Raw genomic sequence first — 17,343 nt, forward strand, 5'->3', positions numbered from 1 at the left:
AATGAAAACTTATTTGAAACTACATCATTTGAAATCCAAATTGAAAATTCTGCAAGAATTTTCATCAACCTAGTATATATGTAATATATATATAATATATATAATGCTTGCGATGTCTTGTCAGATGACTATCACTCCCTCAGTCACTAAAAGTCCATGTGCTAGAAGATGACTTTTCAGCCCTGCCAGCGACTTGTACACCCTCACTCATGGAAGCACTACTCATTCGCAATAACAAACTGACGATAAATTGGGCTCAATATAAGGGGAGGGCACGTTAAGTGCTTTTAATGCTTTTAAATGATTTTGATCCACTTTGAACAAACTCCTTGTGCTATCAGATCAGACTTGAAAATACTTCTTGATCTAAAATGTACCAAATATTTGTTATTGTTTTATTTTTTTTATTCCTTTTCCTTTGCAAAACCCCCAAACAAGTTTTCCTCTACAAAATAACGGAACATCATGAATAAATATTTAGAGAAGCATAAAAACTTTTACCAAAATGACTGGATTCTGCATTAAGTAATCTGAAAAGGGTCAAAATGCCATTAAAAAAAAAAAAAAAAAAAAAAAAAAAAGCAACCAAAATTATGAAATACATACAGGCACTAGTGTTTCATCCTTTCGGGAATCATTAGTGCAGGGTGTCACAATTAACACCAGTCGAGAGATTTGCTTTTAAGTTCTTCGTGTGTGTGTGTATACACATATATATATATATATATAAATATATGTAAAGAACTTAAAGTGTAAAACAAAACCATCAATTGATGAAACGATTTTCAAAATGTTTAAAACATTGTTTTAACCCTTTATGATCTGATTGAACTAAGTTGTTTAGTCATAAATAAAAAAAATTATTATAACAGCATAAATAAAGTGGGAATTGATTCAAACACGCCTTGTATGTATTAGTTTAGTATCTGAATAGATGCCGGACATTTCCAGATTGCAACTGTTCATTGCTTACATTCAGTATGCCGCCATCTAAAATTCCCAAATATTTTTTTAATCATCTACATCATAATTCAGGTCATAAAAGGTTAATTGGATTCTGATTGATTCTGGAATCTTGAAAATTGAACCCAACATTATCAACTACTTTCCTTTTCGGAAAGTGGGGATATTAAAAACAACCTTTTCAAATACTTGTGATCTAGATTTTTCATCTAATATTGTTCTCAACTGATTTCTTCAAAGTAAATTTTGTGATGTTATTGCTTTGTATGTTTGACATTACCAGCAAATTTCTGATCTCTTAATTTTTTTCTTTCTTAGTATGATGTTGGTTGGGAACCTGATAAGCTGTCCAAAGAAAAAGCTGGTGATGTCATGGTAGACACTTATTTTCAGGCTGTAAATTTGCTCTGGAATCTCTGGTGAGTTTGATTCTTTTTCCTTGTTTGGAATGTCCATTAAAATTGAAAATCTCTAATGAATGTATACTGAACTTAATGATATTATCAGTAAATATATGTAACTAGCAGGTCTACTTAGCATTACCTGGAGCAAAAGTGTAACATATATCCCTCTCTCTTTCTACCTTTCCTGTTTTCCTTCTCTCCTCTTAACCCTTATTTCTTCTTCGCCCAGCCCATTCCACTCTCTTTGGGCATACACACAACTGGAGTCGCTGTAAGGTAACTAACTCTGTGAAACCGAGTTGCTTCCCTTTATATTAAGACGCGTGTATGTTAACATTAAATGATATGAATGGCCATTTGACCTGTAAATAATGAATTTATATTATTTTAGCTATATATCATGATTAAAAAAAATACCAACTTTGTAAATGTTTGTATTTTTCAAGTTTTAGCTAGACATACAGGTTGCCATTTGACCATTATATAATAGATTATCTCAGCCAAGGTTATGTTTTTGGTTGAATTTGTTTGTGTAGAGTCTAGCATAGTACATATTGCTTGACCAATTGTCCTTAAACTTGGTCATAATATCAACCATAGTCTAACTTAATGTTGCAGTATTTTTAACTAATGAGGGTATAGCCCCTCGCAGTTGGGAGATTCTATTTATAAATGATGCTGCTAGGAACTGACGAATGAAATTAATTCATGTTCTGCTACCAACCAATCAGAAACCAGAATTGTTCCATAAAAATTAAACTATTTCTTTAGCAACTTTGCATGTATTTTCTTCGTGTCAACACGGGAAGAATCTTTTGCTCTGTGGCTTCCAACTCATGAACTATCTGAGAACCAGTCACCTCCAGGACTTGTATAAAACAACTAACCATTGGAAACTGTTATGGAACTAAACCTTGCTTACAACTCAAGACTTAATTTGAGATAACTAGGTCAAAGGAGCTGCTAGAAAGGACTTGTCCTGCCTTGATAGAGTTCAAAATAGACTTCGTAGCCTCGTAGGAGATGTCCTTTTCTCTTCCCCGCAACCTCTATCTCACAGAAAAGATGTTGCGAGTTTGTCTCTGATGTATCGTTATTTTCATGGAAAGTGTTCGACTGAGCTTCAGTCTATGTTCCCCCCTCGCCTAACTTTCACAAGAAACACTCGTCTAGCTGTAAACACTATCAATAATTGCCCCCACTCTTTATCTGTGCCTAAACCTAAATGTAGATTCCATGAACAAAGCTTCTTTCTTAGAACTGCACGCCTGTGGAACTTTGTTCTGTCTGCCTGCCGGCTGACTACAATATGGTTGTGTTCAAGTCTAACGTAAATAAGTTCTTAATGAGCCGTTCCATATAAGTTATCAAATTTACCGAATTTTCATTACTAATGATTATTATATTGTCCAATTTCTACTGTACACTCTTTAACCCTTATCCTTGAGTGGCCTCTTGGCCTTGATAATGTGATGCCTATGTAAAAAAAAAAAAAAAAAAAGGTCAAGTTAACGTAAATGGTAAAAATGCATTTTTTATTATAAATTTGGTTCTATTCACTGTAAAGACTTGTTGCATGTATTATTAGCTTACGGTACAAATGAAGTTGCCCAAATAACTATTGATCTGCTCTCTGTGTTTTCTCCTTTTCTGATGACAAAGCCGCTCCTGGGATAAACCTGTATTTTAATAGAATTTTTCATGTTTGTTTCCAACACAGTTTTTATTATTTTAAATCCATGAAATAATAAAATTGGAGCCAACATATGTGCAAAAAAAAAAGTGAACCCTTTGTTGAGGAAATTAGAGATTTCTCAATACGTAATAATAAAAATAAAATTTGTATTTTAGCAAACCAATGAAATCCTCTTTGCTCTTTAAAAGTTTGGTCATGGTTAAATTTTGACAGAATTTCAAGTTCTGATTTTTCAAAATTTGATGTCTGGATATGATGCTCTTTGATGACAGTAATCACTAGGGCTGTGACAAGCATATTCTTTTACAAAAGAATATTCTTTGCATATATTTCGTTAGAGAATATTCTTTTAACAAAAAGCATATTCTTCTTTTTTAAAAGAATATTCCTTTAACAAAAAGCCTATTCTCTTAAAAAAAAATAGCAAAATATTTATGGAATAAGTTGTACCGAAAATATGTTGAAATAAATATTTGCATACGAGTCTTAATTTTACGAAGTTTTTCTTTTTTATATAAATTAAATTATACATGGTAAAACCTTCGTAGTTGTGAATTTACAATAACCTTTGGTTCCTAATGAGAGCCATTCTATTAGAGGATTATATTAGGGACGAAATATCCGCGTATCCTTTTTGCCCTAGGTCTCCAGGGCCGATATATCGGCCCCGTAGTGTCCAAAGGATTGTAACTACAATTTGTATCGAAAAAAATAGCCAGGTTTAAATATGGTCCAGTAATCTCCTACGATTGGAACGAGTTTTTTTTTTTTCATTATAAGACTATTTTAGCGGACAGCCAAAGAAGCTTTAATTTTGATAATTTAAAGACTAATTTAAGTATAAAATGCAATAAATAAAATATTTAAGTTACATAGAGTGTTCAATTGTTCACAGTACATAAACAGTATATACATTAATGAGTAGGGCAATGTCAAGAATATTCTTTAATAAAAAACAATTCTTTACATATATTGGGTTAGAGAATGTTCTTTTGATAAAAAGCATATTCCTTAAAAAAAGAATATGCTTTTTAAAAAAGAATATGCAAAATATTTATGGAATAAGTTTTGTTTTGCCAAAAATATGCTGAAAGAAAATATTTGAATAAGAGTTTTTAATTTATTCATTTTTTTAGATGAATTAAACGTGGTATAACCCTAACAGATGTGAATTTACATAAAAAAGGGCCTAAAATTTGGTCTGTTGAAAAAGAGTGATATTATAGGCATATATATAAATATTTACAGACATCTCGTCCTTGTAGATACTCAAAGCGTGTTAGTACCCAGGACGAATTTACAAAATCTAAAAAAAACTAAACAAAAAATGCCGAAAATAATTAGCACTCCTGCTGAACGGATGGCAAGATATGCAGATGAATTTGAAGATTACCAGTTAACTGGCAATTGCTTAACCTGCAAATACTGCAATATCCAGGTAGGAACAAACTTTAATACATAAAATTTGCAATATAGTTGACTAATAGATTGGCGTTGTTATAGTAGTTTTGTTTTTCAAATTCTATAACGGTAAGTCTAGCTGTATTAAACTTTGATTGAATGTTGAAATTTACAATTTATTTTATCTACTTTTTACGTTAATTAATAAATGTTAATCGGCTTCAAATAACTTTTTCCATCCTTCCTTTAAATGTATATATTACCATTAAATAATTGATTTTTATTTTTACAGATCAAAAGTTGTAAAAAATCTCTAATAAAGCAGCATTTAAAAACCAACGCACATCTGGCAAAAAATACCTACACGGCAACATTAGGCGAAGTTCCTACTGCAGCAACTGATTTAGGAGCCAGTACGAATAATTTGTTCAACGCTGACTTATGCAAAGCGTTAATTGCAGCGGATATTCCGTTTCATAAACTGAGCAATAATGTGTTCAAAGACTTTCTTCATAGGTACACACATAGAAATATTCCAAATCAGACTACACTAAGAAAATTATTACGTTAGTGAAGTGTACGAAGCAAAAGTGAAGTCACTCAGAGAAAAAGCTGCTGGAATGAAACTGTGGGTCTCTATTGATGAAACCACTGATGTAGAGCAGTGTTTTATTGCTTGCTTTGTGTTTGGCATTCTTGGGGTAGAAGAGGAACGCAGCAAGTGCTATTTGGGAAATATTGCATGTCCGCCAAAAGTTAATCACTCTACAATTGCTGCTTTTTTTAACGATTCATTGCAGTTTTTGTGGCCGCAGCAAGTCCTTTATAATAATGTGCTCCTTGTAACCACTGATACAGCTGCATATATGTCCAAAACTATGAATGTTCTTCAGGTTTTATACCCGAAAATGGTGCACGTTACTTGTTTGGCCCATGGCTTGCACAGGGTTGCGGAATTAGTCAGGCAGGCGCACCCAAAAGTAAATAAACTGATTTCAACTGTAAAAAGTATATTTTTAAAAGCACCCAATCGGATCAAAAAGTTCAGGGAACTAGCCCCAGGAGTGCCCCTTCCACCGAGTCCCATTGTAACAAGATGGGGTACGTGGTTAGATGCAGCGCATTATTACGCCAAACATTTGCCCGAAAGTACTCCTGTCATAATGTCTCTAGATTTAACAGAGGCCCAAAGTATATTGGAGTCCAAAAAACTGTTGGATGAGGAATCACTGCCATTTGATCTCGGCTTTATCGCCAACAGTTTTTCCATTTTAACAAAAAATATTGCAAAGTTGGAGACTAAAGGGCTGAGTCTTTCAAAATCTATTGAATTAATTAGAGAGGTTGAAATGTCACTTGAGGAGATGGATGACTCCCAATTTCGTAAAAAGCTGAAGAATGTCATTTCAAAGAACAAAGGTTTTGCTACTTTAAAACGTCTCAATGCACTTATTAGTGGGAAGGCTTTTGAAAATGAAGGAAATTTGGATGACATAGATCATTTAAAAGTTTTAAGTGCCGAAGAAATGGCCAGCTTGAAATATGCCCCAGTAGTTTCATGCGACGTGGAACGAGTTTTTTCCCAGTATAAGACCATTTTAGCAGACAACCGCAGAAGTTTCAATTTTGAGAACTTAAAAACGCATTTAATTGTAAAATGCAATGAATAAAATATTTGTTTAAGCTTGATAGTGTTTAATTGTTAGAAGTATTTATAGCATAAAAATAAACGTTTTTTTTTTTATATATTTTCTTGCGTTTTCGGCATTAACTGAAGCTTTTACAAAATCATCAATAGAATTTATAAAAAAACAAATAATTAACCCTTTCGACCCTAACATTGCAAAATTACCAACTACTCAACTATACCCGTTCTATTAAAATACTATAGTAAGGCCGAAATATCTGTAGGTCTTCTTTTACCTTAAATCCCCATTGCCGATATATCGGCCCATTGGAATCGAAAGGGTTAATAATCTAAGGTACCTAGCATAAATATATTCGCTTGAAGTACAGTGAAAATATGCGATTTATAAAAATAAATATACGGTAGCCAAAGAGAATATTCCATCTCAAATCAGCATATTCTTTTTAAAAAGAATATTCCTATGCAAAAAAGCATATTCTTTTTAAAAAAGAATATTCCCGTGTAAAAAAAGCATATTCTCGAGCATATTCTTAAAGAATATTCCCGGCATATAAAAAGAATATAGAGCATATTTGAAAGAGAATATTGTCACAGCCCTAGTAATCACCATGCCAAATTTCAGTCTTGTTTTCCTTGACCTCTGCAACAGATCTTGCTATCTCAAAGAATGGATAATAGTCCTTGGTTTAGTAAATGTAGAACAACATTTTCAAAACCAAGGACTGTTATCCATTCTTTGAATGTGGACATACCCATGTACATTGTGTGGCGGTCTCCCGTGCTCAGGTCTGCAACTAACCTCTAAACTCATCAGAAACTGCAACTCTTTTTTTTGTATTGTTGAGCTTCAAATTCTCGGCCGCTTTCCAGTTGGTGTTGGTTGAAGTCGATCTGTCCCTGGAGATTGTGCCGATGCTGCAAGATCTTGTTGTGTTTCCTTGCAATTGCTTCGGCCTCTGTTCTTGTAGGCTTCGATTTTCGTCAGCATTTCCTGCTTCTTGCGTTCGCTTTCTTCTTGTTGTTCTCCACCACTGACAAACGAAAATACGCAGGAAAAAGAAAGAAGGAAAAAAAATGTCAAGTTTTTCTTTATAGATTCAAAACCATGTGACTTTTTTTTTTTTTTTTAAAGGAAATCACCACTTATCAAGGCCTGAAAGCCACTCGAGGATAAGGGTTAAATGAGTAATGTGGTAGTGTAATAATTGTGATTGTAAATTGGGTACAATTTGATTATTTAAGGGAGAGGTTCAGCAAGAACTTGTTTGTATTAGACTTGAAGGCTATCATGCTATAGTCAGCCAGGAAGCAGGCCAATGGAACTATATTCTTTTAATGTGGACATACCCATATACACTGTCCAGATGTAATCTTCCTCTGAAATCAACAGATTTAAACTCGCATTATACATCCATCATCTTCTCACGTCATTTTTCTTCATGCAAAGCAAGTCCTAAACCTTCACTGGCTAAGTTTCACTTCCATGTACCATCTAACACTGCATGCATATCACTGGTAAGACTTTTCTTTTAGTTGACAGTGGTAATGGTTTACTGATTTGTAATGACAGAAATTCCCTGAACTTCATTCACTCTAGTACCAACACCTCTCCTTGCTTATTGTAATGCATAAAATATTTGTCTTTGAAGATATATTTCTTTGTCATCTAATGAACTGTAATTTTGTTTAAATGCCTTTTTTTTTTTGTGTGTGAAATATTTAAAAAGTGAAAACAAATACTCCCCCCCCCCCAAAAAAAATATTTGTTATTGAAGATCTTATTTTCTTATGTAATAATTTTTTTTTTGTGAAGTATTAAATTAAAAAAGTGAAAACAAATATCCTCCCCCCCACCCCCCAAAAAATTGTGAAAAAAACAAAAAAAAAAACAAAACTTCATTTTTAGATGAGTTCAAATAGTTTTAAACACACAGAAAAATAATTTCTATTTTCCTATAGTGCCACATACATTTTTAAGCAAAAATATATCATTCCAAAAGAGGTTGATTTTTAGAGGTTTTAAGTGTAATTTTTGGATCCATTTTGAAAAAAAAAATTGCCTGTATTGATTTTTTAATATTGTATATAGTCTAGAATTGATTTTATACACAGAAATTTTCCCAGTTTTTTTTTCAACATTTGAAATCTGTAAAATATGATATTTTGGAAAATGCTTGAATGTTAAATGCTCAAATTTTCAGGATTGTATAGTGTTTAATGATACCAACAGTTAGATAAAGTCAGAACAAAAAATCTGCGAGATGTGAGTGATATTTTCAAATTTGCTGGATGATTTGATATGAAATTACCCAATGGCTAGACATACTTAAAACTTATCCACCACTCCGTTTTGAAAGCTGATGTAGTTTGTTTCTGAAGTTTTTAGATGAGGATTGATAATTTGAATTATTGTTCTTATCTTGACTGCTATTTTCATGTTTTGGATGATGTAACCTTTGACCTTCTTCAAGTATATCTTTTTTTAATAGGCCATTCTCACCCAACGTATGCATTGCTTCTTTGAATGCGCTTATCTCAACTGTTCTTTATGATTTTTACTTCATCCTATTCTGATTTAGCTTTTCTTCCTAAATGCACCATCCTAACGCATCAAATCGTCATTTTTTCCTTTTGTAATTTTTAGCGAGAATTCTGATGCTGCAGTTTGCATATTCAACAAAGAAAAACTTGTGATTCCTCTTGTCCAGTGTTTGCGTCCTCTCGTCTATGGCTACCCTCTTACTTTAGCCATTGGTAAGTTGAATGACCTCCTTTTATCCTTGTGTAGCATAGCTCTAACGTTGTTCCTGATCCTTATCATTGTGTCCATTTAGCAGAATTCTAATAGCAATACACACGGACGATAAAAAATGCTTTCGATAATTACGGATTTTAAAGGGGTTCTGCTAAAATCATATTTTAAAAACCAAAGGATCTTAAGTCCTCAAACTACCACCGTTTTGCGCAAAAATGAATATACTTTTAAATAAATTAATAAATGATAATGTACATTATGTATTTTAAGTTTTAAGCAAATAAAGTGATAAAAATGTTAACATCATAAAACAGCGTTTTCGGTAAAATTTTGTAACGACCCTCCTTCCCTCCGGTTTGTAAATGGTCCTACCGTGTTTCTCTTAAGAATTTCGTCATGAAATTTGGAAATTAACTAGAAGAGATATTACTTTTAATAGATTCGGTTGTCTGAAATTCTTTTGATAGTTCATTTTTTTGTTGTGTTAAAAAGAAAACTTCAATATGACGAGTTTTGAAAATTTAAAGTTATATAAATCAATCTTTTTATTACATTTATCCGTTAAAAATAAAAATGTGACTGGCTTCATCTTGTGGTACGGAGTAATTTAAAATCATGATACCTGAAAAAAATCGCTCTATTTTTAAAAAGTATCTAAAAACGATCTGTGGAAGCAGCAGCAGCTTTAATATCGCTGATATTAATTTATTGTAAACACTTTTTTTTTTTTTTTTTTTTATTCCAGAACGAATTAAAAATTAAAAAAAATGAAAATATTAATATAAAAATAAATGTTCTTACATATTTAATTGGAGCTCATAGAACATAATTAGCTTAACTAGAGCTCGGTTATCAGAATATATAATTTTAAAGCAATCCGGCTTTATTTTTGGTCAAATTTTAAAAATATAATTGAAAAACAAATATGTAACGTGTGCACTTTTATCCATTACATTAGTTTTTAACGGTGAATTAAAGTGTTTTGTTAAAAAAAAAAAATTTTTTAAAATGTGAAATATTTTGCTTCACGTGTGCGAGCAGTATCCCCCCCCCCACACACACACACTCCCAATATATTTTTTTTGTCTTTTACTTTTTTCAGCGGATTATAATTGAATGGACACTAATCTATCCAATTATATATATAAAAAAAATACAAAATCAATATTTAAATATTTGTAGGAGGTGCTCAGTTTCTAGTTAAGTTCCTATTTACTTGCTTTCCAACGAGGACAGTTAGACACAAGGTCAGTTTTTAATGCGTGGAAAATCCAGCTTCCCAAAAAGGGTCAATCTGGAGAGAAAAACATAAAAATTGTCTCCCTCATGAAGGATTTCTCCTACACTGACAGGACAGAAAAGGGGAAGTGTAGCAATGTAGCATCAGAATACTACACTGATCTTGGCCCAAAGTCCAGGTAGAGAAATAAAAACAAAAAAGTCTTAAACTGGAAAGTTTAACGAAATAATGTGTCACTCGGACAAGAAATGTAATTGAAAATAAAAAGTAAATTCATCTAAAATTTGTGAATGATTTGTTAACTTTATCAAAAAATGTTTTTTTATATTTAAAAATACTTAATAAGTTTTCCAAACGTCACGTTTTCTGTTAGTGACATCACCTGTGTGTAATGAAATTTATTTTTGTCTATTTGTCGTAATTAAGTTTCACACCACTTAAGAATTCCGACAGACAAATAAATTTCATATTTAAAAGTAATTTGATGTCCAAAATCTAAGGCAAAAATTTTCAAAAGGCCAATAATTATGGCTCACTAACCGTAAATATGGGGGTCAAACGCCTTAACCCCCCCCCCAAAAAAAACCCCCTTAATCCTACTGCTAACCCTAGGTACATGTGGCAAGCCTCCTCCTCTTAAAACCTTCTTTAGCCCTAACAATAATGTTAAGTCTAAGTGGCAAGCTCCTCACCAAACAAAGTTCTTTTGTAAGCTACATATAAGTGCCTAAAAATAAAAATCCTTTCTTGAAGAAAAGTGCACCATTTATCACCCATAAAAAAATAAATTAGTCAACTGTCCTAAAACGTTACAATGTTCTCGAAATGGTGAATTATTTCACATCAAATTCATGTGAAACTAACCCCCACTCTAAATTCTAAAATTGTTTTTGTTTTGTTTCTATCAAGTCTTCAGGATGTTCACACATAATTTTCCTTAGCTTTATCATTAATCCAAAGTCAGTGGCAACCCCCCCCACCCTCTCATAATTGCACAAACACCCTCTTAAAACCATACATAATCGTCTTTAGAAAAAAAAAGGTGCATAGGATTTATCTCCGATAGAAAAAAATGGGTAACTGCCCTAAAATGCTAGAATGGCTCAAAATAAGGAATCATTTTACATTAAATTCTAAAATAATACTTGTTTATCTTTCATTAAAATTTTTTAAGGTATTCACACGTAATTGCCTACAAAGGTAAAATCACATATTTTGGAGAGGTGGTCAGATGGGGTGGGGGTTAATGGATGTATTAATCTACAATAATACCAAAGAAATATTGCAATATATTCATTTTTAAACAGTCCTAGATTTCGATTTCAGTTATTTGTACATATAATGCATCACATTTCAGCTTTGAGTTCATTAACTTTTCTCTTTATGAATACATGACATTTTTAAGGAATTGCAGCATATTTATTTGCATTTACTGCAGATTATTTGGAAACTTAATTTTTGGAGATTTTCAGTAGCATGTTCTAATTCCTAGCACATAACTACACTTACATGGTAAATTTCATTGCTTAATCTTCTGTTTTAACAAAAACATAGCATTTTTACTGAAAAAGTAGTGTAAAAAATGTGACAAAACACATATGGTCTTAAAGAGAGGAAAATATCCAAACGTGTGAGGCACAAAAATAGTCATAACTTCCTTAATTTTAATTGGATTTTAAAAATTAAAAAAAAAAATTCTTTCTAAGCTCATCAAGCTCTTTCTATAGATACCAATATTGAAATATTTTAAGCTATTTCAATTTTTTCATGTGTATTGCTAATTCTAACATTGTTGTTTCTGACCCCACTGGCTGGCTCTCCACACGGCACTAAACACAGCTGGTTCTCTATATAAAACATCAGACAGCTGTCCGTACACATGGACATGGTTGGCTGGTCGTACGCGGCACTAGACATGGTTGGCTGGCTGTCTGTACGCTGCACCAGACACCACAGAAGAGCCCGGTATATAAAATCAACAGTAGGTTCTTTAATAAGACAGGCGTATTCGAAATGTTTCTATTTTGCATTTTAAACTTTAATTCAAGCTATTATATAAAGATAATGAAATAAACAGTAAGTTTTCTACAATGCTATGTAGACTACTATGTATTATAGACTAAGTAACTTCAGGGAGGCATGTGTAGCTTTCTCCCAGTGCATTATGATTTGTCCCCAACTAGATCAGGGAATCAATTGATTTGACAATATAAGTATTGAAAGTGTGGAACATTCGTTGATCCTTATTCAATCCCGGGCAACGTCAGATTTCCCTGCTAGTATTTAATAGACTCTATCTTTTAAAAATGTTTGTAAATTTAGTCAACTATTTAACCAATGATTATGAATTTTGAAACACAGCTGCTAGGGATCTAACATATACAATTAGGGCTGAATTCATTGAAATACATTTTTGATTTTTGTGAAATTTTAACAATCAGTTAAAAAAATATTTCCTAAATTTAAGTTTTTTTGGAGTATTGTAAACTGTTTTCAGAAGGCATATGAGCCCAATATCCTATTTGAAAATTTGAGTATTGAATTTCTTCAATTGTATCTTGATTTTTAATCTTTGTAAGGAGACTTGCATATAAAGCAAAACTCGGGAATCAATTTTACTCATCCTGGAACAGACATTCTAGTGTGTGTGTGTGTATATATATATATATATATATATATATATATATATATATATATGAAACAGCCCTAAAAATATAGTGGATACAAAAATATTGATATCAAATATAAGCCACAAAACACCAATAACTATAATAAAATTAAAAATAGAAAAAGAAATATAATCTGGTACACGGCACCATACAATCAAATGTTAAAAACAAAACTTGGCAAGAAATTTCTAGATTTCATCGAAAAGCACTTTCTCATAACCAATCCCTTATACAAAATTTTCAATAAAAAATAACCTAAAGTTATCATACAGCTGATGCAAAAAATTTAGAGATGATAATTAAAGCACATAATAACAAAATAGTAAATAAAAGCAATGAAAACAACAAAATAGGCAAAAAAAAGTGGACACCATGACAAAAATAAAACTAATACAAAGGACACATATGTAACTAGTAGAAATAATAATAATAATAATAATAACAATAAACCAACTCTGAACAACAAAAACCATACTAAAATAAAAATACTAATAACAAAAAAGATAAATGCAACTGCAGATCACGCACACTTTGCCCACTTCAAAATAAATGTCTAACCAAAAGCATAGTTTACCAGGCCACAATATTTGCAAAAGAAAACCCAAACAACAAATATTACGTAGGTCTGACTTCCTTAAATTTCAAAACGGATACTATGACCACAAAAGTATATTCAAAAATAAAAAAAAACACTGAATGAAAACAACTCTAGCAAACAAATACTGGGAACTCCAAGAAAGCGGATGTTTGCCGGTAGTCGAATGGAAAATAGTAAGACAAGCAAACACATGTTGAGACCTAGATGATCCCTGTAGATTATGCCTTCATGAAAAATTTGCTATCCTATACTTTAAAGAAGCCCAAGATCTATTAAACTGGTGGAGAGAAATAACGAACAACTGTGTTCACAGAATAAATTTTACTCTATGATACCGATACAAAATACCTTTAAAATTAACAATAACAATAGAAAATAATTAAACAAAGTAAACATACATATACATAAATTATCATATATACTAGCATTTCGGCCCGGGTGTTTAGAGGTGTATGTTGAGCAAAAAAAACAAAAAAAAACGGTAATTTTTTAAAAAATTTGATCCCAATTATGACCCCTTAATATTTTATGTTTTGGGCTCAAATCAAGTTAAGTTAGATCCATGTCCAAGGAACCAATATCTAAAATGTCAAGTGTTTAGACCCAAAATTGTCGGAGGAGTTTGGTAGAGTTCTCAAAGGTCAAATCGTTGAACTTTGACCTCTTAACAGAAATTTTTGGCCGAAACATGATCACATCGATTTTCCCAAATCTCAGTACCCTGTATATGAAATTTTGAGTATGTAGACTAAAAATTGACAGTTATTGTGTAGGGAAATGTACACACACACAGACACATTCACTTTTATAGATATATATATATATATAACATAAAAAAAACACATTTAACCTAATTTAAAATAGGTCAGAATGCTAGATATCTACACTCCTCGCTAAAATAGTACACACAAAGGGGTGAACCAGAGGTCAACGGGACTGTTGTCCTGTAAGTGCCTGCTCACTGGCTGATTAGGAAGGTTGCTGATTAGCTAACTAAAAACTCAGTAAAATGTGTGTATATAAAAACGCGAGACTACCACAACTTGCATAAGCCTGATGAATCCTAGCGTGGATGAACTGCGGAATATTGTGTAGCTTAATTGCCATATATATTTTATAACTTATATATATATTAGCAGAACCCAGGATACGGCATTAAAAATTAGTAACAAAATATAATACAGTATATAATACACACATATATAATCAAATAACACTAAGGCGGGGCAAATACTGTAACCTAAAAAAAAACAACATATCCTGTGGTGATGGTATCCCAGGGTTCTACTGTGTGTGTGTGTGTGTGTGTGTGTGTGTATATATATATATATATATATATATATATATATATATACTTTTTTAAACTATTTTTTTCATTTAAAAAAAAATATATATATATATATCATTTTGATCTTTTTAAATTTCTAATAATTTAAATATGACACTATCTACAAAAATGTTCCAGTATATTTGTAATCTTATCACTTAAGCCGTGTGACACTTTAAAATAGACTTTCAGACTGTCTAAAACAACACCCAATGGACTACTAGTCATGAGGGATTTTATATTTTTCAAATAAAGTGAGAATAATTACTAAAGAAAAAAAATCAATTGACAAGGGTCAAAAAGTTAAAGCAGCTCTTATCTTTAGGGTCAATAAAATTTATTTTAAAGAAAAGGTAACATTTTTATTAGTGTGTGTAAAAAAAAAAGTTGATGATAAAATAAAAATTGAATAAATTTATATTTATTAATCCATTAAATATTTAAACAAATCAAAATAAAGAATTTATTATTTATATATATATATATATATATATATATATATATATATACACACTAGCAGGGAGACCTGACATTGCATGGAATTGATTAACAAATTGTTTCACACTCCCATATTTTTTATTTTCACTGAAATGAGTGAAACAACCGTTTTTCAATCAAATGATTACTTGCTCTAGTTGGGGACTCATCACAGTATACCAGATTGGAGCTGTACATTGCACTGTAGAGAACCTACTGTTGATTTCATAAAAACGGCTTGAAATTTAAAATGCAAAAGTAAAATCTCATAGTTCAATTGTCCTTTAATTTCGACCCCCCCCCCTGTCGTGTCAAAGAATCTACTGTTAATTGTATACACTGGCTTTTCGGCTTGTGCACTGATAAAACTTCTCAACTGTACTTGTGATGTTAGGCAGTGTAAGGTGTTAACTTTGGTCAAAATCGCCTGTCCCTTCTTTCATTGGATTTTTTTTTTTTTTGATTAGTTGTACTTCTCGAAGACCTTCCAATACAAAACTCCTGTAGGATCACTGCCACTGCCAGAGTACATTTGTGTGAAATTTCAGTCCATAGGGACCCCCTACAAGACGAAATACCTTTTATGTAATAGAAGAGAGATAGATATAAGTATTCTATTTTTTTATTATTGTAATATATATATATGGTTTATTCCAAGATTAATTTTACGCATTTATAGTTTTCACAAACTCTATACATTAAATTTGGCTGCTTTTTGGCAATAACACATCGAATAATGTCTTCTAAGTGATCTTTTGTGTCTGGTTTATCATCATAGATATGGAACTTTAGGTATCCCCAAAGAAAATACTCTTGTACGACACAATCATGTTGACACACCGGTTTTCGCCAGATCACCGAAGTTAAGCAATGTTGAACCTGACCAGTACTAGATGGGTGAACATTTGGGAAGGCTAGGCGCTGTATGTACCTTCTGGGAAGGTTTGGCGTGGGGCCAGCACTCTCATCCTGTAAAAAGAACTTCTTGCTACAAAAGCATCTACAAAAAGTTGTAGATGGCCTATGCCCCTCCGGGGGCTCAAGGGGTATGGATGCAAAGAAAATACTCTAATGGGGTTTAATCACATGAACAAGGTGGTCAGTCGACAGGTCCATTTTTGCGAAATTATTCGTTCATCAAATATTTCCATCAGTATATTGATCACATCATTTGCAGAAATTGCAAATGCTGCTTGAGTGTTCATCTCTTCGTGATGAATTGCCAAACCAAGCTGACTTCAAAATAAGTGTTGGTTGTCAATTTAAAGTTTCTCACCTCTAAAAAAAAAAAAAAATATTTACATACATATAATAGTATTATACCCATCGACGCATGTTTCTAGCTTTCAGCCATTATTGGCATGGGTTAGGATCGGACTCCTGACACCAGTATCCGCAGTCTGGCATACTACCAATGAGCTACAATGACTCACCACTTGACTGCCTGGTTTTCTATTGCTTTTATATTTAAGATTTGTTTTTTTTTTTTTTTTTTTTTTTTTTTTAGCAACATATATATTAAACCATTCATGAGCCTTGTATATATATTTAAAAACAAACCTTGAAAAGCACTATTTTCGGTACTTGTACAAATTAATCAAGACATTAAAAAATGAAAATATCGAAAAACGGTACATATCCGTTTTGAACTGATGATTTCCGAAAAAAAAAATTTCACTTAATTTGATCGAGTAGTTTTTTTTTTTTTTTTTTTTTTTTTTTTTTTTTTTTTTTTTTACAGCGGAAAAACATGTTTTTAGGCAAGCGTGTTGAAAGCAGACATCTTGGATTTAAAAAAAAAAATGTTGTTTGAATTTTATAAACGCCACGAGGAGATAACTCAGTTTAAAGGACCAACACTCCTTCGCCATCTTTAATACTAGCTTTTCTTCCTAAAAATCGAACCTTTTGCTCGGTATCATAAGAATTTCTTTTTTTTTTTTTTTTTTTTTTTTTTGCTGTAAAAAAAAAAATACTTGATGAAATTAAGTGATTTTTTTTCAGAGAACTTCATTCCATAATGGATACAATTCAAACCTTTTTTGATATTTTCATTTTTTAATATCTGGATTAAACTGTACAAGTACCCTATTTTCAAAGCAAGTGATATGAAACTAATTCCTCCTGTGCTTTTTCATAAAGACTTGTTATATTTTTATATGCTG

General features: G+C 31.8%; 1 protein-coding gene across 1 annotated transcript in view; it reads left to right on the forward strand.

Annotated features, from left to right (window-relative positions):
- Positions 1–17,343, forward strand: part of LOC145246693 (HEAT repeat-containing protein 3-like) — a 68,667-nt gene that overhangs the window by 16,602 nt on the left and 34,722 nt on the right. The window contains exons 4-5 of the mRNA XM_080108416.1: positions 1,282–1,382; positions 8,757–8,866. Coding sequence (XP_079964542.1) covers positions 1,282–1,382; positions 8,757–8,866 — 211 coding nt within the window. The remainder of the gene's footprint in view (positions 1–1,281; positions 1,383–8,756; positions 8,867–17,343) is intronic.

Source organism: Euprymna scolopes, chromosome 24 (assembly GCF_053919585.1).
Source record: "Euprymna scolopes isolate OS-2025 chromosome 24, ASM5391958v1, whole genome shotgun sequence".
Taxonomy (NCBI): domain Eukaryota; kingdom Metazoa; phylum Mollusca; class Cephalopoda; order Sepiida; family Sepiolidae; genus Euprymna; species Euprymna scolopes.